The 27,312-nt window shown below is 45.3% G+C and overlaps 1 protein-coding gene across 1 annotated transcript in view; it reads right to left on the bottom strand.

The window, feature by feature from the left end:
• Positions 1-27,312, bottom strand: part of PLXNC1 (plexin C1) — a 214,862-nt gene that overhangs the window by 12,203 nt on the left and 175,347 nt on the right. The window contains exons 24-25 of the mRNA XM_068276803.1: positions 17,417-17,468; positions 8,435-8,466 (exon numbers count right to left, since the gene is read on the bottom strand). Coding sequence (XP_068132904.1) covers positions 8,435-8,466; positions 17,417-17,468 — 84 coding nt within the window. The remainder of the gene's footprint in view (positions 1-8,434; positions 8,467-17,416; positions 17,469-27,312) is intronic.

Genomic DNA, 27,312 nt, shown 5'->3' on the forward strand with positions numbered 1-27,312 from the left:
CCTATCCTGGGGGGCAGCTACCTTATCTAACCTATACTGGGGGCAGCTACCTAATCTAACCTATACTGGGGGGCAGCTACCTAATCTAACCAATACTGGGGGGCAGCTACCTAATCTAACTATATACTGGGGGCAGCTACCTAATCCAACCTATACTGGGGGGCAGCTACCTAATCTAACCTATACTGGGGGGCAGCTATCTAATCTAACCTTTACTGGAGGGCAGCTACCTAATCTAACCTATACTGGGGGGCACCTACCTATCTAACCTATACTGGGGGGCACCTACCTATCTAACCTATACTGGAGGGCAGCTACCTATCTAACCTATACTGGGGGGCAGCTACCTATCTAACCTATACTGGGGGCACTTACTTATCTAACCTGTATTGGGGGCACCTACCTACCTAGTTAGCCTATACAGGTGGCAACTATACTGGCTACCTATATTGGAGGCACCTACCTAACTAACCTATACTGGGGGCATCTACCTATCTAACCTATGATGGGGGCAACTATTCTGGCTACCTATATTAGAGGCACCCACCTAGCTAACCTGTACTGGGGGTACCTACCCATCTAACTTATACCGGGGGTGCCTGCCTATCTTACCTATACTGGGGGCAACTATACTGGCTACCTATGCTGGAGGCACCTACCTGGCTAACCTATACCGGGGGCAACTATACTGGCTTACCTATGCCTGGCTACCTATACTGAAGGGACCTATAGCTGGCTATAGGGATTTGTGTGCGTCGAGTGTTGCTGGGAGGGGGGCCCACATCCAGATTCCGCATCAGGGCCCAGAGGTTTGTAGCTACGCCACTGCTGAAGATCCCAGTAGTCTATCAAGAAATGGCACAATCACAAGTCTCAGTACACTCCTATGTATATCCAGTCCTGGTCAAAAGAGGTAAAACTATATATAGCATGATATTGCTAACTCCAAGATGGCCGCAACCACACCTGCACTGGTGTTACAAATACTCGTGTGATTACAGACATCATGGGCCATATCCAGTTCAAGGTAATAAGTAGCTTGCAGTTGCGCACGTAGCTTGCCATTACACGTGGATTACCAGTAAATCTTATTGCCGGTTTCCTTTGCAAGATGGCCAATCGCTAGGGAGCATTACTCAGGCAAAAGCCTGAGCAATGCTCCCTTTTACCGGACCATAGTGAGCGAGGTTTTACACTGGGGTACTGTCCTTTAGCACCACAGCCTTGCTCTCCAGAGCCTTGCACGCACCAGCCGAACATCTGTCTCCATCTTCTGCCGCTGCATCTGGGATCTCCTTTAATAAGGAGAGAGACCCCCAGAGCTTCCCGTTGGGCCGCTGCACATCGCAGAAGCCCCTCACGCAGCTGCACCATTGCCCCTGTCAATTTACATACCGCCGCTGGACATCCGCCGCCTCTCGACGCAACAACACTGTAATTACAGTGTACTATCACTATAATTACTGTTATCAGAGCCCCGGAAAAGCATCTTTGAAACTCCCGCCGGCGTTCCCCATTAGTCCGCTGTCTGATCCAATGAAAATGGTCCAAACCATGGGCCAATGGGGAGCCCAAGCAGGAGCTTCAAAGATGCTTTCCCAGGGCTCCGATAACAGTAATTACAGTGACAAATACACTGTAATTACATTGCGGCAAGAGGCGGCGGGTGTTTAGCGGTAGTAGCAGTAGGGTATTGTACCGTGTTAGCAGGGCCGGATTTGTACTTTTCTCCACCCAAGGCCCACTGTCACCAAGCTACCCTGGAATCTGTATATGTCCTAACTCTGGTCCTGTAATATGCATAGTGCAAACATTCAAAGCATCGATCAAACCATAATCTGCCATCCTCTCCTGGGAGATAACAAAATATATCCATGTGCACCATGCAAATCCTAGCAGAAGCTGTGTGCATACTGACAGTGGTCATAGACGAGGGAAAAATAACAACTAACATGTCTTCTGAATAACCTAATTAGGGAACATGACCCCAAACAACATAATTAAGAAACGTGATACCCAAAAAGCATGATTATACATTGTGATCTCAGATACCCTAGATAGGCAACATGACATACAAATAACTTATTTAGGGACTGTTACCTCAAATAAAATGATTATAGAGCTTGACTCAAAATAACACAATTAGGTAATGAAATTAGGTCAGCTGGATCCCGTACTGGGTTATTGCTGTTGCCTTTGACGTAGGATTTGAGCCTTTGACCAGGGTTCGATTGCTAGGTCAAACCAGTATGTAAAATAGTAAGGAGGCTTTGGCCAAGGCTTCCTAATAATCCTGGTCATCTCTGGAGTGTGTCCTAAGTGGCTGCAGCCCTGAAGCACATTGAGTCTGCCAGGAGAAAAGCGCAACATAAATGTTCTTCTTCCTATGCAGTAGAATCTCATTATAGTAAACTCTGATATAGTAAACCTCTGGGTATCGTAAACTCAGTCCTCAGGTCCCAGCAAATGCCTCTATATAAATATACAATGTATGACCAATTCTGATATAGTAAACTGCTGATACAGTAAGCTACTTGCCCAGGTCCCCTGGAGTTTACTATAAAGGGATTCTACTGTAACAATTATAAATCATAATTAGGTATCATGATGAGAATCCCACAGCCCAGCCAGGGGTCGATGATCTTACGGAGGGGACAGGAGATGCTAGGACAGTGGAACTTCAGCACAGGAGCAGATTAAATTTTAGGGGCTGGAAGAAGCCCAGGTAAGTAAAACTTCACTTACTTTAATGCTGCATCCAGCGCATGCTCTGCCCTCTCCATGGCCCAGGCCGCACACCTCCTTAAAGGGAAGGTTCGCGGTCCCTAAAACAAATAAAATGCTAATCCACTTACCTGGGACTTCCTCCAGCCCGTGGCAGGTAGGATGTTCCCTCGGCGCTGCTCCGCAGGCTCCCGGTCTCCTCCGGTGGCGCACCCAACCTGGCCAGGCCGGCTTCCAGGTTGTTCTCTTCTGCGCTCCAAAATGCGCCACATGCGGACGCGCTGATGTCATCGGACGTCCTCCGGGCTGTACTGTGCAGGCGCAGAACTACTGCCCGTCCTGCCTGCCACGGGCTGGAGGAAGCCCCAGGTAAGTGGATTAGCATATTTTTTTCTTTTTTAGGGACCGTTAACCTTTCCTTTAAACGTGTTCCCGTATCTGGGAGCATTCTACTCATACGTAGAACACTCCTGGCCACAGGAGTATGATCAAGGAGGTACATGGTTACGAGGGTCTGGATGAAGCCCCAAGTAAATAAAATTGAAGTTTTTACCCTGCCTCAGGTACACTTTAAAGGAAACCTGAGATGAATTAAGCATAAGGATTTATACTTACCTGAGGCTTCCCTCAACCCCCTGTAATCCGTCTGCTTGATCACCATCCTCCTGATCCCCTCCATTCTCCCAAAGTGATGTCCACGATACAGCCCAGTCACGCATCACTGGTCCTGGGCCAGCCATGCACTCCCCTGATTGAAATCCTGTTGCTGGGAGCATTCTGCGCAAGTGCAGTTACAATCTTAGCGAACTGCGCATGCACAAAACGCTCCAAGCTAGGGGAGTGCGATCGGCCAGTAGGGGAATTCACCATGCCAAACTGCGGGAAAATGATGATCGAGCAAACTGACTACAGGGGGCAAGAGGAAGCTCTTCGGCTGTGGCTGCAGTGGGCACAGCTGAGTAGGAGCACAATCTCAAAGGGGGCGGAGTGGACAGAGAGCATGCGCTGGACAGAGGCAGAGCATTAGGTGGCATACCATGACATCTGAGTGTACCCCATGAAAGATGGGGAGGCACAATGAACCCTGAATCTATGACGGCCCCCGAAGTTTACCTGTGAATTATTTATATAGGAGAGCAGCATGGGCAGGTAGTTGCTGTATAACTGCAGCTTATTTTTAATGCTTTACCTGCATTCATGACTAGTTAACAGCATACCTCCCAACTTTTTGAGATGAGAAACCGGGACATAAGCCACACCCCCTGACACACCCCCAACCACACCCCCTGACACACCCCTAGTAAAAAAATATATATACACACAATTGCAGATATATATATACAGTATATATGCAATTGTCATTAAAAAATGGTGGGGAGAAGGGTGAGGGTGCCCATGGGTTTCTGTGTCTATGCCCCCCTGATGTGTCTGTCCCCCCCTCTCTGCACGCCCCCCTGATGTGTCTGTCCCCCCCCTCTCTGAACGCCCCCCTGATGTGTCTGTGTCCCCCCTCCTCCCTCCCTGTAGGCAGAGTGAGCGCAGCGGAGCAGCCAGCCGAGTCCTCTTACCGCTGATCCACTCGTACTGGCATCAGACCTCCATGTGCTTCCTGTGACGTCATAGTAAACAGGAAGCACATGGAGGTCCGATGCCAGTACGAGTGGATCAGCGGTAAGTAAGAGGACTCGACTGGCTGCTCCGCTGCGCTCACTCTGCTAACAAGGAGGGGGGGACAGACACATCAGGGGGGTATTCAGAGAGGGGGGGGAGGAAGTAATGAAGCCGGGCTCCCGCATCCCTCATTACCGCGGCTGGAGCCTTGATCGTTTTTTCTTCCTCCATTCTCTGCCCAGCTGTCGGGATTCAAGAGGGGGGGCCCGGGATAGCGGGAGGGCCCCCCCAAATCGTGAGAATCCCGACGAAAACGGGACGGTTGGGGGGTATGGTTAACAGGCTTGTTCATCACGAGTAAATCACGAGTAACCACGGTGGTTACTCATGATTCAAATGAGTTGTAATTGCCACAGCTGTATGCGGCGGGGTAAATTACCCATAATGCCGATGTCCGCCCTGCATTTCAAAGGGCTTGCAAGTGACCTATTGGTCGCGTTGCAAGCCTCGCTATGGCGCACCGGAAGGAGGAAGTGCGCCATAGCGAGGCTTGCAACGCGACCAATAGGTAGCTTGCAAGCCCTTTGAAATGCAGGGCGGACAGTGACATTCTGGGTAATTAACAATGCCGCATACAGCCGCTCAGCTGCGGAAATTACAACTCATTTGAATCACGAGTAACCACTGTGGTTACTCTTGATTTACTTGTGATGAGCAAGCCTGCTAGTTACTACATTAAAGTATATCAGAGATGTTTAAATAAGCAGCTTTTATACTTACCTGGGGATTCCTCTAGCTCCATGACCCAAGTCCTAGCCAGTTGTGGTTCACCGCGCATGTGCAGCCCGGCCATGTGCAAACCCCAGTCATGCTCCTGTGGCTGTTCTGCAACAGCGCTGTACTAATTGTGGGTGCAGACTGGTCCCAGCAACAGAAGCACAACAGGGCCACATGGGGCTGGAAGAGTGAGGTAAGTATAAAAGCTGCTTATTTAAACATCTCTGCTTTCCTTTAAAGGAAATCTAGGGCAAAAATAAAAAAAAAGGTAAACTTACCTGGGACTTTTTGGAGCCTCCTAAAGTTACTCCTGTGCCCGTCCTGTCCTTCCGAGACCCTCTTGCCAGCAGTGGCGACACCCGGAAAAGCTGGCCGGCCATGCGCCTCCTCCCTGTGCTCATGCTGCTGCGAGCGTCCTGCGCATCTGCAGTACACGAAAATCACTACTGTGCATGCGCAGAGCGCTCCCAGCAGCAGGCTTGCGATCAGGGTGCATGCGGCTCGGGTTCGCGCATGCGCAGTGGCATTCGAATGGCCACGACCAGCCAGCTTTGGGAGGCTGCCGATGCTCGATGGAGGGAACCGTAAGGACGGAGCAGGCACAGGATGACTCCAGAGGGCTGCAAGAACAATCAGGTAAAAGTTAAACTGATTATATATATATATATATATATATATATATATATATATATATATATATATACAGTACATATATACACATATATATAATTTTTTTTTATTTTGCTTTAGTAACCCTTTAAGGTATTTCCTTTTAAAATAGAAGTTGAGAAATAACACTCTTATTGAAGAAAAAAAAATGTTGCACAGGGAGAGGAAGAATGTTTCTTCTTATGATGTTAAGGGTAATAACTTCACTTACTGTCTTGGCCCACTGTCCAGTGTCCATCTAGCATTCACACCCTGAAAACTGTGCGCAGCATTACAACTTCCAGTGGAAGAAGGGGGGATCGATTACTGCTTCGCTGCTCCTTGGGGTTCTGATCTGTCCATAAGCCCCAGCGGTACCACGCGACCTCCCCATCTACTTCACATTTTGGGTGGGCAGGTTCAGGCGCTGACATCATGTTGATGTTCATGTTGATGTTTTTTATTGACAGTGGGCTGAGCGAATCGCCCGCTGTCTTTATGCCACTTGCGTCTCTGGAGTTGCCTCCTGTGACATACACGTCACACGTGCACTCGTGTGGGACTAGGGAGAGATTCTTCCTGCAGCCGGCAGCTTCTGTAGGCTCTCTCCAGCCTCAGAGTTTGAATACTGCTCTACTCCAATCTGGATTCTGACTACGGCAGCCGCCCCCGCCAGCTGAGCTGCTCACCGCAACACAGGCACTACTGTTAGACACAGCAAAGTGGCGGGGCGGCTTGCTGGAGCCTGCAGACTCCAGATCGACTTTTTACTTATTGCGGATGGCCGTGGGTGACAGCAGGTATAGTTAACCTGTCACCCGCCCCATACATTAGGGTAAATTCCAGCGCCCTAGTCCCCGGCCTCGGATGCCTGCCCCCAAATCCGGCCCTGCGTGTTAGCCATCAGTAAAAGCAAGACGTTTTAAATCAGGATGATACCATTTATTGGCTAACTAAAAATGAATAAGAATAAGCAAGCTTTCGGCCTTGCAGCCTTCGTCGGGCTTACATCCTGTTAGTTTGCAGGCTGGTGGTACAGACAGCTATATACATGCAACATCAAAAGGAAAAACAGATTTTTTTCAAGCATAAATACATTTCATTGAGATGCCTTAAGTAAAGCAGAACATCTTAATGGGGTGAGAGGTTGTTAGCTGAGATAAGGATCCTTGTTTACTCCCTGCTCACAGACCTGGGAGTTGGACTCACACAGAGGTATCGTAAATTCTGAGTTCACAAGTTCAGCTATATCGGCTGAGAAATAGTTTTTAAATATCATCAGCCTCATACCAATATAAAAAGTTTTTGTCCTTATTCAAGCCCTTGTCCACAGCTTTGAACCAATTTATACGTTTTTTTACAGGCAAACTATTAACGATACCAAATCTGAACTCCCAGTTGCTACACACTTTCGGTCCAACGGACACAGCATGTATGATCTTCGTGTCACTGCCCTGAAGGGTGGCTTGGTGGCTTCAAAACGTCAAATGATCGATTAATAGCAGAAACAAAATGTATAAATTGGTTCAAAGATGTGGACAAGGGCTTAAATAGCGGTGGTATGCAAATTAACAGGGGTAACGGTGCAGCTAGATGGGGGCTTTGGCAATATACGGTGGCTCTACTGGGTGCTCTGGGGGTCACCTTATTATAGGAGATGTGTTAGCCGATTTAGACCTGCGCTTTGCAGGGCTAACCTAACGTTGATGTCTGCTGGGAATCGCTTCCCGGAGACATGAAAACAGCAATTGGATAGCGTGTAAAGAAATTGCTGGGCGATTATATTGTTCAGACAAGTACTTTTCTGCCGGTGGGGGGGGGGGGGGTTGGTTATTAAATAAACAGGTTTAGGCTATGCTCCCCTTGCCTAAATTAAGTTCTTCCCAGTGCTTAGCGCTAGCGAGTTCAGCAATAGGATATGGCCCTAAGAGGCTGCTAAGAGGTTCTACTACCAGCACTCGTGGTATACTTGCTGATCGCAGGCAACTAGCCTACGGTTGGCAAAGCGCTAGTACAATGTAACCCCACCGGAGTGATTCCACAAAAGCATTGTGATTTTTACCAAATTGGAAGTGTGGTGCCTGCAGCATTTTTCCAGCATATGTGTGCAAAATCACACATTTACTCAAAATAGCTAGGGAAACGTGAAAAAAAAATTGCCTTTTTTAGTGGAACCTGTGACGTCCCCCTCCAATTCCTGTTCCCTTTTTTCCACAGATTACCATTCAGCCCTCAGGCACTGAGAGTCAACACTGCAGACAAAGTAACTTTTTGGACTGGTTGGTGAGCCCACACACAATACAATTTCAATTTTATGTATAATTGGTACAATCTGCAATCTGGTATAAAAATCAGGTAATCTGCCACCACTTTGCATTAGTGTGTGAGGACAACTAGTCCTGTAGGAAAAAGGATTATTACAACAACCTCGCTAGTTTTCAAGGACAGAAAGTAAGGTAAAATCTTGTTTTTGTCGATAAAGACCGTAGTGTGGGTGTTAAGCTTGTCGCAAAGACTTTTAATCTGGCCAATGTACAAGGCATGAAAGGGTCATATTTGTCCTTTACACAGAATGCTGTTTTCATAATTTCATAATACCCAATCCATCATCAGGCAGAGATGCTATGAAGTTATAGGAATGGTATCTAACTGCAAACAAATAATAATTACTTACCAGGTGGAAATAACCTTTGGAATAATCTTTAACTGAAACAAAACAAAACAAAAAAAAACACTTTATTTATATAATAGGACAATGAGGCAGTTTTTTACTGTGTTTCTCAGCTCCTGCTGTCAGGTGACCCTCAGGACCACATCCCAGTATTTAGCAAAGTCAGGAACATAGTTTAAAGAATCTTAAATCCAAGTTGAGGGTAACTGAAGGCCGAATCTCATCAGATTTGTAAACGTGGCCCTGATTTGATCTAAACTGTGCATTTCACTAAAAAGTAACAAACCTCATTCTAAACAATTTACCAGTGCACAAAGGGCTTCCATATCTTACTGTGCATTAGTCAACAATCATTTCTAATATAGCAAGCTTCCAAGTTCCATTATCCATGTATATGTTTATGTTATACATGTCTATATGTGTTTGGTCCATGTAACTAGGGCATCATTTCTTCAAAGGCCACATAATCCATGGCCTGGTGGAACGTCCACCCAAGCATATTACAACTGGAAATAGCATGAACCTGAAAGAGGGTGTTAAGCGAAAAGTAATGTGGCCAGTTTCTTAATTGGGGTGAATTCCAGTCCCCTGAAGTGCTACTGGTCCCTCGCCAGCAACTCAGCAAGCGCAGAATGCTCCCGGCCATGGGAGAGCGATTACTGGCCAAAGGAGAGCGATGGAGGAGGAGGCATGGGGCCATGCATGCAGCGTTTGCAGGGGAACATCGGATGAACGGAGCAGTGTGGAATGACGGCGAGGGACCAGGAGGACTTCAGGTTGGAAGAAGCCCCAGGTAAGTAACTGGCCACATTACTTTACACTTATCATTTGCCTTAACCTAAACAAGCATAGCTCTTAATGGAATGCAGTAAAATTATTGTCAGTGTTAAAAGCCACAAATACCCACTCTTAATAAATCAAAGGTTAAAGTTAGGTGTAGGGCAGTGGTTAGGGTTAGGCATCAGATAGGGTATTTGTGCGGGGGGGGGGGGGGAGAGTGGTGGTGTTTAGGGTTAGGCATCATGCAGGGTGTTTGTAGGGGGGGGGGGCAGTTGGTTTTAGGCATCAGAAGGGACAGTTCTGGGTGAGAGTAGGGTTAGGTTTAGCTATAGTAAAATATTGGTATATAATACCAATATTTTATGAGTTTCTGTACACTGTACTGTAGTAGTGGAGTATTGTTAAAGTTACCGATATTCTACTATCTGGAGGACCTCTTACCAGCACTGCAGACATCACTGGTGCTGTTCAGCAGGGACATGTTAAAAAAGCCAATAAAATCTGAAAAGAGGAAAGGGTCATGGGGAGGAAAACAGGGTGGGAGTGTGTGTGTGTGTGTGTGTGGGGGGGGGGGGGGGGGCTGGGAAAAGAGATAAGATTACCCGCAATCAAGCAACTCTGAATTACCTGGAGCTTTCTTACAGAAGTCAGCTGTCAGCACCTGTATCACTGGCTTCTGCAACAGCAGACTGCCCTGCATTATTGATGAATTACTCTGATCAGGCTACATAATCAATAGTCTAGGGCACTCTGGTATTACAGCAACCAGTGCATATGGCTACTAATGTCAGGCAACTTCTGAAGCACTAAACACATCCTGCCACCTCTCCCTGCTAATGTCCCAGCTGCATCACAGCAATCATTCTCTCTACTCACCCAGCTGCTCTGCACATTCACTCACTGCAGGCTATGTGTAGAGAGCGAGGAGACACATTGCCCACGGGACAGGAAGGGGGAGGGGTGCTACATGTAGTGCAGGAAGTAGTACAGTCCCCTGCACTGCCTGATGCTACTTTCTTGAATGTTGCCCAAACTATGGGCCAGTGCACACCAAAAATCGTTAGCGTAATCGCAAGCGCTCATCGCTTTTTTAAATGATTTTTCTAGGCAATTCCAGGCATGTGCCTAGCGATTTTGTAATAATGCCGAGCATCGGTGTCGCTAGTGCCTTTTATCCGGGGCACCGGCCTGGAACCTGTTGCCATGGTGCCCTGGATTGATTCAGTGGCAGGAGGGGGCATTGGGCGGAGCGGCAGTTACAAACTCACCCCCGATCACAGACACAGCCTCCAGCTCCTTCTGTCTTCCTCCTCCGGCGTCCGCCGCCTTGGTGTGTTGTCACATAGGGCGCTGTAACCAAGGCGATGGACGCCGGAGGAGAAAGTCAAAAGGTGCTGGAGGCTGTGTCTGCGCGATCGGAGGTGAGTAACTGCCCACTCCCCCACGCCGCTCCACCCAGCTCCCCGCCTCCTTACTCCCGCCTCCCTGGAGGAAGCTACCTATCTAACATATACTGGGAGAATCTGCCTATCTAATCTATACTGGGGGAAGCTGCCTATCTAATCTTTACTGGGGGAAGCTGCCTATCTAATGTATACTGGGGAAGCTGCCTATCTAAACTATACTGGGGGAAGCTATCTATCTAACCTATACTGGGGGAAGCTGCCTATCTAATCTTTACTGGGGGAAGCTGCCTATCTAATCTATACTGGGATGAAGCTGCCTATCGAATCTATAGTGGGAGAAGCCACCTATCTAATCTATACTGGGGGAAGCTATCTATCTAACCTATACTGGGGGAACCTACCTATCTAACCTACGCTGGGGGAAACTACCTTTCTAACCTACGCAGGGGGAAGCTACCTATCTAACCTACGCTGTGGGAAGCTACCTATCTAACCTATACCAGCCAGCCGAAGACAAGACAGAAGCCAGGTAAGGGGCTTATATATGTGAAATGCTGCCTATTGAATATGTTTAAGTTCAGTGCAGTTTCTAGGCTAAAATGCACCCAGGGCGAGGGTGTAAAAATTGCACCCCCCCCCCTAGGTTAGATAGGTAGGTGCCTCTCAGTATAGGTTAGATTAGGTAGGTGCCCCCTAGTATAGGCTAGATTAGACAGGTGCCCCCCAGAATAGGTTAGATTAGGTAGCTGCCCCCCAGTATAGGTTAGATAAGGTAGCTGCCCCCCCAGTATAGGTTAGGTAGGTGCCCCCCAGTATAGGTTAGATAGGTAGCTGCCCCCAGTATAGGTTAGATTAGGTAGCTGCCCCCCAGTGTAGGTTAGATAGGTAGCTGCCCCCCCAGTGTTGGTTATATTAGGTAGCTGCCCCCCAGTGTAGGTTAGATAGGTAGCTGCCCCCCAGTGTAGGTTAGATAGGTAGCTGCCCCCCAGCGTAGGTTAGATTAGGTAGGTGCCCCCCAGTGTAGGTTAGATAGGTAGCTGCCCCCCAGCGTAGGTTAGATTAGGTAGCTGCCCCCAGTATAGGTTAGATAGGTAGCTGCCCCCCAGCGTAGGTTAGATTAGGTAGCTGCCCCCAGTATAGGTTAGATAGGTAGCTGCCCCCCAGTGTAGGTTAGATTAGGTAGGTGCCCCCCAGTGTAGGTTAGATTAGCAGCTGCCCCCCAGCGTAGGTTAGATTAGGTAGGTGCCCCCAGAATAGGTTAGATAGGTAGATGCCCCCAATAATGGAGGGGGGAGCCGCAGGGAGGGCAGCCCGACCTCTCCCTCCCTCTCCTCTCCCGGGCGCCCTCCGTGCTCCCCCCTCAGATGCAGAGTCCGTGAGCAGCAGGGAAGCGCTGTTTACAACTCACCGGCTGCCTGGCTCCAAGCGCTCCTCTCTCGCCGCTGGTCTCCTCTCTCTGTATACATACTGATACACGCTGCTTCCGGCTACAGGAAGCAGCGTGTATCAGTACGTATACAGAGAGAGAGAGGAGACCAGCGGCGAGAGAGCAGCGCTTGGAGCCAGGCAGCCGGTGAGTTGTAAACAGCGCTTCCCTGCTGCTCACGGACTCTGCATCTGAGGGGGGAGCACGGAGGGCGCCCGGGAGAGGAGAGGGAGGGAGAGGTCGGGCTGCCCTCCCCGCGGCTCCGGCTCCCCCCTCCATTATAGCGCCCCCCTCCCAACAGCGCCCCGGGCGGCGGCACGCTCCACACGGGGCAAGAAACGGGGCTGTTTAAGTTACGCCACTGCTATGTTCATGCAAATTTGGCCCCACCTTTGACCCCGCCCGCTTTACGCACACTCATTCACTCTTGGTGCCCAGGGGTGCCCTGGATCTCACAAGAATCTATAAACGCCCCTGATGGCTAGCGATTTTTGGAGTGATTTGGTGTAGAGTTTTTTTTTATTTTTTGTTACAGTAGAGCTGTTACGAACAGTTTCTGTAACAAAAACACTTGAAAATCGCTCTGATCTAGTGTTCTTCAGAGCTTTCCTATACTTAACATTGATGCTGAATCGCCTCAGAAATCAGCAGAAATGCTGCAGGACCCGCGTTTGTGTTTGGGAAAAAATCACATCCCTCTGCCCAGCGCTTTTCAAAGCACTGGTGTTTTTAAAAGTGCTCAGAAGCACTCTTGGTGTGCACCAGCCCTAAGAAACAAGGTCCCAGGTGGAGGAACACAGTGACTGAGCACCACAGTGGCACCCCTAGCCATGTCTAAAACCATTGCTGTGAGCAGCTGCAGCCTTATGGTAGGTACGCCACTGTGTTTCTGGATGTTCTGATTACTATGTGTGGACTATCTTTTAACCTCACTATTATATGCTTTGTATACTGTACAGCACAATGGAAGATGCTAGCACTATATTGATAATAATAATAGCAATACATGGTGATTTATGTTTTTCCTTGATTGCTCCTTTACAGCAGATAGCCTGCTCCTGCTCGCGCTCCCGCCGCCTTCCGCTCACCTGAGATCAATTAATGGGAATACGGATCTATGTCCCCCTAAGTAAAACCGACAGCTTTCTCTGAAAAGCCTCGATTTTTCTATGTCCCACGTCACCCCTTCAAGTCCTGTAAGCAAGACTTGAAGGGATGACTCGCTTACCGGATAAAAAATCAAAAAATCACTGTGGCCATCTGGTGGCCACATAGTAAAATTACATCTACATACATTTTTTTTTTAATATACACAATCAATTACATTTAAATTTACCTGTTTACCTCCCCACTCCGAAAAACCCCAAATACATTTTTTTATAAAAAAAAAAAAAAAATTACAATAAAAAAAAACAACAACATAAATATTTACCTAAGGGTCTGAACTTTTTTTATATGCATGTCAAGCGAGTATATAGCTATAATTTTTTAAATTATAATCTTGTAAATAGTGATGGACGTAAATTGAAAAAATGCACCTTTATTTCCAAATAAAATATTGACGCCATACATTGTTGTAGGGACATAATTAGAGATGTCCTGAAACGGTTTGCATGCGAACTTATTCGTGCGAACAACGCGGGTTTGCGTTCTTTTGAGAGCTAATGTTTTTGTGATTTTTTTTGTGTGTGTGGCCCACTGACACTGCATATACAGCCCTGTCTGTTGCAGCTGGTTTTTGCTATACTGTGCCAGGCCCAGCACATTCAGTGCCTAGTGTGACTGCTGCACATTATATTATAATACCAGTCACTGCATACCTTTCACTGCACCTGTTTGACTGCATGCTGTTTTATATAGCAGTCACTGCATACCTTTCACTGCATCTGTGTGACCGCACGCTGTTTTATATACCAGTCACTGCATACCTTTCACTGCATCTGTGTGACCGCACGCTATTTTATATACCAGCAGTCAGTGCATCCATTTTCACTGCACCTGTGTGACTGCACATTGTTATACCAGCAGTCACTGCATACCTTTCACTGCACCTGTGTGACTGCACATTGTATTTTACCAGCAGTCAGTGTATACCTTTCACTGCATCTGTGTGACTGCACATTGTGTTAGTCAAGTCAATGCATACCTTTCACTTCATCCCCCGAAATATGGACAAAACAACAGGCAGAGGCACAGCCAGAGGCAGGCCACCTGGCAGGTCTGTTCGAGGTCGTGCTGTCATGAATTTGTGCGGACCTCGACCAAAGTACAGTGTTTAGAAGAAGGCACGTGCCATCAACCCCCAATATTGTCAGGACGTAGTTGACTATTTAACACAGAACACCTCATCTCCCTCAGCTTCCACACGGAAGTGTGACATATCTTCCTCCTCCTATAAAGCAATGACCGGCTATATGAGTGTGTTGGGGGGCACACCTGACCCAAGAAGATAATAAGGTTGTTGCTTCATTGTGGACAGACCAAAATCGATCAGCTGGACACTCAGTCACTGTTGTTCTGTCATTGAGCTACCTCAGCCCGATCATATAGGCTTGAAAACCGCCATCGACTGCACTCTCGCCATGGTGCGCACCAGTCCAGCACGGCCATCACTACACAAACAGCTGTTTGCGGTGTGTTACACAGTGAGTTTGGTCTGTCAGTGTGAAGCAGTACACTAATTACACTACCTGATTGATGTATACACACAAAAGATGTTTTCAACCACTTTAGGCCTCCAATTTAGGAATGCAATGTGATTTCTGCCCTTTAGGGATAATAACCCTGCTGTGCGTCAAATTCAGATTTTTCCCGGGGACTTTTGGCATGTATCCCACTCCGCCATGCCCCCCTCCATGTGTTAGACCCCTTGAAACATCTTTTCCATCACTTTTGTAGCCAGAATTAGTGTTTGTAGTTGTGAAAGTTCACCTGCCCATTGAAGTCTATTGCGGTTTGCATGATTCGCCGGTTCGCAAACTTTTTAGCAATTTCGCGTTCGCAGTTCACGAACAAAAATCTGCGGGTTCGCGACATCTCTAGACATAATTGAAATGGTGTAATAACTGGGACAAATTAGCAATAAAATACATGAGTTTTAATTATGGAAGCATGTATTATTTTAAAGCTATAATGGCTGAAAACTGAGAAATAATGCATTTTTTCAATTTTTTTCTTAATATTCCCGTTAAAATGCATTTAGAAAAGAATAATTCTTAGCAAAATGAACCTCCCAAAAAATGCCTAATTGGTGGTGGAAAAAACAATCAATTAATTGTGATAAGTGATAAAGTTATTGGCGAATGAATGGGAGGTGACAGTTGCTTGGATGCATAAGGTGAAGCGACACTGTAGGCGGAAGTGGTTAAATTATGACCCTATCACAATGTATGGTGCCAATATTTTATTTGGAAATAAAGGTGCATCTTTTCAGTTTTGAGTCCATCACTATTTTTAAGCTGAAATATTATAGGTAACTATTTATGTGGTTTTTTTTGTTTTGTTTTGTTTTTAATTGTAATTTTTTAATTTTGTTTTTAGTTAAACATTTTATTTGGGTATTTTTTGGAGTGTGGGAGGTAAACAGTTAATTTTAAATGTAAATCATTGTGTTTTATAGAAAAAAAAATGTATGTACATGTAGTTTTACTATTTGGCCACAAGATGGTCTTTTTTTTTATTCCATCAGGAAGTGTAGGAGGGACATGATTTTTTTTTTGCTTAGAAGGATCGCGGCTTCTCATAGAAGCCATCGGTCTTTCTAACGCGTTCCCATTCATTGATCTCCGGGATAACGAACAGCGGCTCAGTAGTGCGTGGGCGCGCTTGGCCGCGGGAGCACGCGATAGCAGCCTTTTGGATGTCGCAGCTACATCCAAAAGGCTGAAATGGTTAAACAATGCAACTTGCCTGGCTGTCCCCCTGATCCTGTGTCCCTAATACTTTTCGCCATAGACCCTGAACAAGCATGCAGCAGATCAGGTGATCTGACTCGTCTGACTAGATAAGCTGTATGCTTGTTTCAGAGTTGTAACTCAGAGACTACTGATGCTAGTAGATCAACAGGACTGCCATGCAACTGGTATTTTCTAAAAAGAAATAAATATTGCAGCCTTCATATGTCCCTCTCACCTCGGGTACCCTTTAAATGTTTGTTTGAGGCTTTTTATTGCCCTACTTCCACAGCCTGCTTTTCCCAGAAAAAGTAGGCAGGAAAGGACAGTTATGGTAATAAAGTTGGAATAATTCATCAAGAAGATGCAAGTCAGGCAAAAACAGCGCAGGAAATTTGGGCTCAGCCGGCGCCACCATAGGCCGCAATGGGAATTATAACTATAGTGGCGCTCAGTCAATAATTTGGGCTCCGTCAAAAGACTCCGTGGAATGACATCTTATGGCGGGCTTGGGGCTTGTGCACACCAAAAATTGCTAGCGTAATCACAAACGTAATCGCAAAGAGATTCCAGTCCTGTGCCTAGCGATTTTCTAGTTATGCCTAATGACTTCTGGAGCATTTTGGTGTAGAGATTGGGGGGACATTTTGAGCTGGAAGTAAACAGCTTTTGCAAAAAAAATTCTCTCTGTTGTAGCGTTTTCTTAGAGTGATTTTGCACTTTTCCTATACTTAAAGGGGCACTACAGCGAAAAACTGTAAAATGTAAAATATGTGCAAACATATACAAATAAGAAGTACATTTTTTCCAGAGTAAAATGAGCCATAAATTACTTTCCTCCTATGATGCTGTCACTTACAGTAGGTAGTAGAAATCTGACAGAAGTGACAGGTTTTGGACTAGTCCATCTCTTTATAGGGGATTCTCCCCTATTCTCTTAGTGAATGGCAGTTGCTCTGTCCAACTGCCAAAAAACGGTGTAGGGAGCAGGGAAGCCGGCCAGCATCATTGTTTAAATCCTTTTTAGGGAATATCTTTAGAAAGAATAAAAGCCTTGCTGAGAATCCCCTATGAAGAAATGGACTAGTCCAAAACCTGTCACTTCTGTCAAATTTCTACTGCCTACTGTAAGTGACAGCATTATAGGAGAAAAGTAATTTATGGCTCATTTTACTCTGGAAAAAATGTACTTCTTATTTGTATATGTTTGCACATGTTTTAAATTGTACAGTTTTTCGCTGTAGTACCCCTTTAACATTGAGGCTGAATTGCCTTCAAAATGCTACAGAACCCGTGTTTGCATTTGGGAAAAAAATTACATTGCTCTGGTGTAATCCATCCCATATAAATACATTAGCCAAGCGCTTTTCAAAGTGCTAGCGTTTTAAAAAGTGCTCAAATGCGCTCTTGGTGTGCACCAGCCCTCAGACAGTTTGCATACATATATTTTGAATGTGTACTTATAAAGATAAGTAATTACCTGGGTTGTAGTCCTTTTTAGGAATTATTTTGATTGTCGCTCCATTCTCTATCTAAAAAATTATAATTGCAGATAAAGAAACATTAAAGAAATTGAATAGTTACTTCCAAAACACAGTGCAGTTCATCTGTAGGCATTTTATAAAAAATCTCCTGCAATAGTCAGCAAGCAAACACAGCCATCAAACATGGTGCTTTCTGCAATGCGGTACTTGGTTTAGTTGTTGGTCTCTGATGATAAAAAATAATGTAAGGAATCTGAAATAACATTTGCAGAATTACTAGTACTGTGCATATCTAAATTGAGTAGAATTTGTAACAAAAACTGGAATGTCACTTAAAGTGCCATTATAATTACCGGTATTATACATTTAGAAAAATAGAAAAATATAGAAAAAAAAATAACCTTCATTTGTATGACAAGTTTGTTGTACTTATGTAAGTGTTGTATATGGCTATGTTTTTTATAATAAATGAAGATTGGAGATTAGGTATATCCTGATTTTTTCCCACAAATACCTACACAACAGCAGCACATATCATGGGGTCATTTGTTTGCTAAATAACATTCAATAGATTGAAATATTGTGTATGATACAAGTACTTAAAAATCTTCTGTATATTATTCTGTTTTTGTTTCAGCCTGTCTAACCACATGGTGTTGTGTGCTAAAAACTCGTCAGGCAACACTTCCTCTCAGTACCACGCAATGCTCTACCACCTACTATTTAGTAAAACAGGAAATAAATACTGTGCAACTTAGGAAAATAAAAAGGAAGGTAGACATGCAATGTCTACAGAAAGTGACAAAGACAAATACAGAAGATAAAATATAGTAATAATTGTAAAAAAAAAAAAAATACAACCATAATATTAAAACATCCCTAATACATTCCTCCTCACTTCGAAATGATTTTACCAACCCCTCATAATTCTGCTTTTTAAATAGTTTAGTTGCTAAATGGAGCGTAATTCAACTCCTATTTTTGGTATAACAATGAGATTTATAATTATACCGTCTTCTGTATTCTGTCTTCATCATATCATATACGGTAAGGTGGTTACCAAGCAGGTTTCCTATGTGTATGTGTAGGATAGTCTCTGAGATACTGATAATCCTTAGTTAAAAGGACCACTCCAGCAAAAAAAATGTAAGCAGTTAAAATCTGACAGAACCGATAGGTTTTGGACTAGTCTGGAGATTCTCAGGGTTTTCTTTGTTTTCCGAAGCATTTCCTGAATGGCAGTTTAACTGCCGAAACAGTAAGATACTAGCCAGCCTCCCTACTTACTTGCACACTATTTTGTCAGTTAGACTTAGCAACTGCCATTCAGGAAATGCTTTTGAAATCAATGAAAACCCTCAGAATCCCCCATGAGTAGATAGACTAGTCCAAAACCTGTCGGTTCTATCATATATTAACTGCTTACTTTTTTTGCTGGAGTGGTCATTTAATACACATGTAAAAGCAATTTTATGCAAATGTTTGTAGCTTGCAATTGGACCACTCATATGCAGTGGATGATGATTTGAATTGGTCAGACTCCAATATGTATACATTTACATTAAGTTTTTCACTACTTGGAATTAATAGCATCTTATCCACTATCCTTAGTGTTCTTGGTGCATTATTTATAATGTTTTATTTATGTTGCTGATACTTGATTTAATAGGGTTGGACAACGGGGAACACAGGAGAACATAACTAACAGCAATACTGGACAACAAATGTTATGTTTATGTATGGAGAGTGCTCATCAACTGCTATTAGTTCTTTTAACCCTATCACATTTTGTTACACAGGCTATTTTATGGTTTTTGGGGAACTGCTGATCCTGGCACCAGTGGTAGGCATAGGCTCTGCCAAGGTGTGTTGTCTCAATGGTGTTGATGCCCAAAATGGTATTTATTCTTCATAATTCGCCTCAATGGCTCACCACAATAATTTTTAAAATATTGAATAAACTAATCCATGACTTAATTTGGAACAAAAACTCTCATCAAGGCTAGAATACCTACAGTATACCAAGGATGAGGTGGGCTTAGCTTTAGCAAATCCTTGAGTGTATTTTATAGTCGCGCAAGTGAAACATTTGGTGAGCTGGGAGGCTTCTGACCTGCAAAACTCTACAAGAGTGCTAGTAAATTGTAAATTGGCTCTTAAGGCCTTAATTTGTGTATCAGGCCCTTGAGGTGTCCGGTTTGACACAGAACTTTCCTAAGCTACCTACTTTTTACTTAATGTGAAAGGTTTGGCTCAAGGGTAGGACTCTACAGAATGTGGAATAGATATACATGTGTATCACCGTTAGGGAAGAATCTATCCCTTCCTGAATTTGACAAAATACCCCTCTGCTGTTTGCAATCTACATGTTGCCACTCGGTACACTTATCCAACGACATGGCCTGATGTACCACTTCTACGCCGATGACACACAGCTATACCTGTCCTTCAAACCTGGTGAAACAGACCCTACTCCAAAAATAAACTCTTGCTTATCTGAGCTACAGGCATGGATGAATGATAACTGGTTGAAACTGAATGCTGACAAAACTGAGGTCCTTTTTGTCCAAAGCCAGCGCTCGCCATCAAAACAGCTCTATCCTAAAGCAACACCAATCAGGATTGGGAATTCAGACATAAACAGCTCCAACCTTGTGCGCAGCCTTGGCGTACTAATCGATGGGGAATTGAGTTTCAGAAACCAAATTTCATCTGTAGTTAAATCTTCCTACTTTCATCTGAAGAACATTGCAAAGATTAAACATGTGATTCCCCCAGAGGATCTTCCAACCCTAGTTCACGCCTTCATCACATCACGGCTGGACTACTGCAATGCCTTTTATGATGGCCTCCCCAAAAAGGACCTGCGTCGCCTGCAATTAGTGCAGAATGCTGCTGCCAGATTGCTAACAAACCAGGCCTTGGATACATGAAGGACTTGCTGAAGCTGCACCACACCTCTCACAACCTCAGATCAGCAAGTTCTATAAACTTGGCCACTCCCAGAGAGCACCTCAAAAAATCTTGAGATAGAGCCTTCTGTCATGCTGCCCCTACTCTTTGGAACTCCCTGCCACACCCAGTAAAGACAGCACCATCCCTGGAGCTATTCAAATCCAGACTGAAAAGCCACCTGTTTAGCCTGGCATTTCTGGACTTATAAAATTCTTCCTGTGTACCACGATGGTCTGAGCCATGCTTATGAACTTTGAGTCCTACGGGGGAAAAGCACTTTACAAATGTTATTTGTTGTTGTTGTTGTTTTAAATCAACCTGGTCAAGAAGGAGGCTGCAAAAATTGGCACAAGTTCTGAGAGGGCAGATGCTAGTTCCTTGTCCAGACTTCTTGTCCTTTCTCCACCTGTCAATGAAGGTTAAATAGGCTCCACTACTTACGGTTTCAACACACCTTTATAAGGCAAAAGCAGAGATGAGAACTCAGGACTAACCCATCCACTGTTTTTTGCTTATCAGTATAGGCCACTTCTAAAAAAGGGCTTATTTCCTCTACGTGTGTGGTTTTATTAGGGTCTTTACTGCGATTCTTACTGAAGAGTGCTAACATTTTCGGGAGACGAGTTGGATAGCCTTTCGGAAGATGATTGGTATGAGGCCCTATTGGCGCTGTCCAGTTTGTCAGTGAATGCAATGCAAAAATTTTCTCAAATTAAAATATTGCATAGATCGTATTTGACTCCCAAAAAGTGTAGCGTAGAGATCCACTGTGTCCCAGATGCAAAAGAGAGCAGGGTGACCTACTGCATATGTTGTAAAAATGCCCCAAACGGTTTCATTACTGGCAAAAAATTGCTACAGCCCTATCTGGAATTTCCCTTCAAGAAGTTCCTCACACTGTTAATATATGCATATTTAGTGTGGGAGATCTGTCAGATCCTAAGGAAACCTCTGTTTTTGCAATCCATAGGAGTCTTTTTTTTCAGGCCAGACTATTACTTCTTCAGCGTTGGATTGGTGAGGATCCTCCTCTTATGCTCAGTGGGTCAAATGGGTGAATGCCTATCTTAAATTAGAGAAACTGGTATATGCTCATGGGGGCATCCAACTAGATTTAACCTCCTTGCCGGTTATCTCGAGCTCAGCTCGGGGTAACCTGCGTAGGAGGATTTCTCAGGCCCCGCTGGGCCGAGTTGCATAATTTTTTTCCCCTACACGCAGCTAGCACTTTGCTAGCTGCGTGTGGTACGCGATCGCCGCCACTACCCGCCGATTCGCCGCTACCCGCCGTATCGAGCCGCCCCCCCCCCCAGACCCCTGCCTCCTGCCCTGGTGGTCCCAGTGTCCGAGGGACCACCAGGGCAGGCTGCAGCCACCCTGGGCTCGCTACATGATTTAAAAAAAAACATTTCTTAAAAAAGTGCTCTGCTGCCCACTTGCCGCGGGAATTGGACCGGCAAGGGGGTTAATAACATATGGATTAAGTGGCTTGAGATTATAGGTTGTAGATTGAAGGTTGTAGACCCAGACTTAGTAGGGACAGGCTTCTTGTCTTCATCAATGAATAATTGTCCTCACTTGGCAGGATGGGATGCTATCTTAATTATTTTGCCTGTTTTATTTTCATTTGTGTTATTTTACCCATTGTTGTTGCTTTTTTCTCATTTTGTATAGTTGTCTGTTGTCTGATGTTTCCACTGATGAATCTGCTGTATCCCAGAGGAGATTATCTTTTTTAATGTTAAGCAAATGTGCAAGGCCTAAACGGTGCCTGTCTCTCTTTTTGCACTATGTGTTTGGCTGCTAATTGCAGTAGCTGTATTGCCTGTCACAAATTTCTTGTATACGTATGCACTTGTATTTTACTAACATTTTTGATTAAAAAAAAAGGTGGACCACCGGAAGCAGGAAATTTGGGCGCATGAGGCAGGTGGACAAAAAGGGCGCCGCCATTCACTCCCATAATAAATATCGTTTAATGGGCGCCCAACAGGAAAAAAAGGCGCCGAAGAAAAATAACTTTTTAAAAGCGGCGCCCGGAGACTTTTAACCACTTCCCGACCGCCTAACGCACAGAGGCGGCCGGGAAGTGGACCCCACAAGGACCAGCTCATGCCAAAAGGCGGCGGTCCTTGTAGGGGCATGGGCGGAGCGATCGCGTCATCCGTGACGCGATCCTCCGCCTCCGCCTGGCGCCGCTCACCCGCCACAACATCCCGCCGGCCATACGGAAGCGCCGGCGGGATGTTAAGTCCGCGATCGCCGCATACAAAGTGTATAATACACTTTGTAATGTTTACAAAGTGTATTATAAAGGTTGCCTCCTGCCCTGGTGGTCCCAGTGTCCGAGGGACCACCAGGGCAGGCTGCAGCCACCCTAGTCTGCACCCAAGCACACTGATTTCCCCCCCCCGCCCCAGTTCGCCCACAGCACCCATCAGGACCCCCCCCCCTGCCCACCCCCCAGACCCCTGTTTGTACCCAATCACCCCCCTAATCACCCATCAATCACTCCCTGTCACTATCTGTCAACGCTATTTTTTTTTAATCCCCCCCCTCCCCCCTGCCCCCTCCTGATCACCCCCCCACCCCTCAGATTCTCCCCAGACCCCCCCCCAGACACCCCCCCCTGTGTACTGTATGCATCTATCCCCCTGATCACCTGTCAATCACCCGTCAATCACCCGTCAATCACCCATCAATCACCCCCTGTCACTGCCACCCATCAATCAGCCCCTAACCTGCCCCTTGCGGGCAATCTGATCACCCACCCACACCAATAAATCGCCCGCAGATCCGACATCAGATCACCACCCAAGTGCAGTGTTTACATCTTTTCTCTACCCTAAACACCCACTAATTACCCATCAATCACCCATCAATCACCGCCTATCACCACCTGTCACTGTTACCCATCAGATTAGACCCTAATCTGCCCCTTGCGGGCACCCAATCACCCGCCCACACGCTTAGATTGCCCTCAGACCCCCCCTTATCAATTCGCCAGCGCATTACTTACATCTGTTCTTCCCTGTAATAACCCACTGATCACCTGTCAATCACCTATCAATCACCCATCAATCACCCCCTGTCACTGCCACCCATCAATCACCCCCTGTCACTGCCACCCATCAAGTAGCCCCTAACCTGCCCCTTGCGGGCAATCTGATCACCCACACCAATAGATTGCCCGCATCCGACGTCCGATCACCTCCCAAGTGCAGTGTTTACATCTATTCTCTACCCTAAACACCCACTAATTACCCATCAATCACCCCCTATCACCACCTGTCACTGTTACCCATCAGATCAGACCCTAATCTGCCTCTTGCGGGCACCCAATCACCCGCCTACACGCTCAGATTGCCCTTAGACCCCCCCTTATCAATTCGCCAGTGCAATATTTACATCTGTTCTCCCCTGTAATAACCCACTAATTACCTGTCAATCACCTGTCAATCACCTATCAATCACCCATCAATCACCCCCTGTCACTGCCACCCATCAATCAGCCCCTAACCTGCCCCTTGCGGGCAATCTGATCACCCACCCACACCAATAGATCGCCTGCAGATCCGACGTCCGATCACCTTCCAAGTGCAGTGTTTACATCTGTTCTCCACCCTAAACACCCACTAATTACCTATCAATCACCCCCTGTCACTGCTACCTATCAGATTAGACCCCTATCTGCCCCTAGGGCACTCAATCACCCGCCCACACCCTCAGAATGCCCTCAGACCCCAGTCCTGATCACCTCGCCAGTGCATTGCTTACATCTATTCCCCCCTCTAATCACACCTTGAGACACCCATCAATCACCTCCTGTCACCCCCTAGCACACCTACCCATCAGATCAGGCCCTAATTTGCCCCGTGTGGGCTCCTGATCACTCGGCCAAACCCTCAGATCCCCCTCAGACCCCCTTCCGATCACCTCCCCAGTGCATTGATTGCATCTATTTTCCCCTCTAACCACCCCCTGAGACACCCATCAATCACCTCCTGTCACCCCCCTAGCACTCCTATCCATCAGATCAGGCCCAATACAACCTGTCATCTAAAAGGCCACCCTGCTTATGACCGGTTCCACAAAATTCGCCCCCTCATAGACCACCTGTCATCAAAATTTGCAGATGCTTATACCCCTGAACAGTCATTTTGAGACATTTGGTTTCCAGACTACTCACGGTTTTGGGCCCGTAAAATGCCAGGGCGATATAGGAACCCCACAAGTGACCCCATTTTAGAAAAAAAGACACCCCAAGGTATTCTGTTAGGTGTATGACGAGTTCATAGAAGATTTTATTTTTTGTCAAAAGTTAGCGGAAATTGATTTTTATTGTTTTTTTTTCACAAAGTGTCATTTTTCACTAACTTTTGACAAAAAATAAAATCTTCTATGAACTCGCCATACACCAAACGGAATACCTTGGGGTGTCTTCTTTCTAAAATGGGGTCACTTGTGGGGTACCTATACTGCCCTGGCATTTTAGGGGCCCTAAACCGCGAGGAGTAGTCTAGAAAACAAATGCCTCAAAATGACCTGTGAATAGGACGTTGGGCCCCTTAGCGCACCTAGGCTGCAAAAAAGTGTCACACATGTGGTACCGCTGTACTCAGGAGAAGTAGTATAATGTGTTTTGGGGTGTATTTTTACACATACCCATGCTGGGTGGGAGAATTCTCTCTGTAAATGGACAATTGTGTGTAAAAAAAATCAAACAATTGTCATTTACAGAGATATTTCTCCCACCCAGCATGGGTATGTGTGAAAAAAATACACCCCAAAACACATTATACTACTTCTCCTGAGTACGGCGGTACCACATGTGTGGCACTTTTTTACACCCTAAGTATGCTAAGGGGCCCAAAGTCCAATGAGTACCTTTAGGATTTCACAGGTCATTTTGCGACATTTGGTTTCAAGACTACTCCTCACGGTTTAGGGCCCCTAAAATGCCAGGGCAGTATAGGAACCCCACAAATGACCCCATTCTAGAGAGAAGACACCCAAAGGTATTCCGTTAGGAGTATGGCGAGTTCATAGAAGATTTTATTTTTTGTCACAAGTTAGCGGAAAATGACACTTTGTGAAAAAAAACAATTAAAATCAATTTCTGCTAACTTGTGACAAAAAAATAAAAACTTCTATGAACTCACCATACTCCTAACGGAATACCTTGGTTGTGTCTTCTTTCTAAAATGGGGTCATTTGTGGGGTTCCTATACTGCCCTGGCATTTTAGGGGCCCTAAACCGTGAGGAGTAGTCTTGAAACAAAAATGACCTGTGAAATCCTAAAGGTACTCATTGGACTTCGGGCCCCTTAGCGCAGTTAGGGTGCAAAAAAGTGCCACACATGTGGTATTGCCGTACTTGGGAGAAGTAGTATAATGTGTTTTGGGGTGTATTTTTACACATACCCATGCTGGGTGGGAGAAATACCTCTGTAAATGACAATCTTTTGATTTTTTTTACACACAATTGTCCATTTACAGAGTTATTTCTCCCACCCAGCATGGGTATGTGTAAAAATACACCCCAAAACACATTGTACTACTTCTCCCGAGTACGGCGATACCACATGTGTGGCACTTTTTTGCACCCTAACTGCGCTCAGGGGCCCAAAGTCCAATGAGTACCTTTAGGATTTCACAGGTCATTTTGAGAAATTTTGTTTCAAGACTACGCCTCACGGTTTAGGGCCCCTAAAATGCCAGGACAGTATAGGAATCCCACAAATGAATCCATTTTAGAAAGAAGACACCCCAAGGTATTCTGTTAGTAGTACGGTGAGTTCATAGAAGATTTTATTTTTTGTCACAAGTTAGCGGAAATTGATTTTTATTGGTTTTTTTCAGAAAGTGTCATTTTCCGCTAACTTGTGACAAAAAATAAAATCTTCTATGAACTCACCGTACTACTAACGGAATACCTTGGGGTGTCTTCTTTCTAAAATGGGGTCATTTGTGGGGTTCCTATACTGTCCTGGCATTTTAGGGGCCCTAAACCGTGAGGAGTAGTCTTGACAAATGTCTGAAAATGACCTGTGAAATCCTAAAGGTACTCATTGGACTTTGGGCCCCTGAGCGCAGTTAGGGTGCAAAAAAGTGCCACACATGTGGTATCGCCGTACTCAGGAGAAGTAGTATAATGTGTTTTGTGGTGTATTTTTACACATACCCATGCTGAGTGGGAGAAAGATATCTGTAAATGGACAATTGTGTGTACAAAAAATTAAAAAATTGTCATTTACAGAGATATTTCTCCCACCCAGCATCAGTATGTGTAAAAATACACCCCAAAACACATTATACTACTTCTACTGAGTACGGCAATACCACATGTGTGGCACGTTTTTGCACCCTAACTGCGCTAAGTGGCCCAAAATCCAATGAGCACCTTTAGGCTTTACAGGGGTGCTTACAAATTAGCACCCCCCAAAATGTGAGGACAGTAAACACACCCCACAAATGACCCCATTTTGGAAAGTAGACACTTCAAGGTATTCAGAGAGGGGCATGGTGAGTCCATGGCAGATTTCATTTTTTTTTTTGGTGCAAGTTAGAAGAAATGGAAACTTTTTTTTTTTTTTGTCACAAAGTGTCATTTTCCGCTTACTTGTGACAAAAAATAATATCTTCTATGAACTCACTATGCCTCTCAGTGAATACTTTGGGATGTCTTCTTTCTAAAATGGGGTCATTTGGGGGGTATTTATACTATCCTGGAATTCTAGCCCCTCATGAAACATGACAGGCGGTCAGAAAAGTCATAGATGCTTGAAAATGGGAAAATTCACTTTTTGCACCATAGTTTGTAAACGCTATAACTTTTACCCAAACCAATAAATATAGGCTGAATGGGTTTTTTTTTATCAAAAACATGTTTGTCCACATTTTTCGTGCTGCATGTATACAGAAATTTTACTTTATT

The sequence above is a fragment of the Hyperolius riggenbachi genome, chromosome 3 (assembly GCF_040937935.1).
Source record: "Hyperolius riggenbachi isolate aHypRig1 chromosome 3, aHypRig1.pri, whole genome shotgun sequence".
NCBI classification, from domain to species: Eukaryota; Metazoa; Chordata; class Amphibia; order Anura; family Hyperoliidae; genus Hyperolius; species Hyperolius riggenbachi.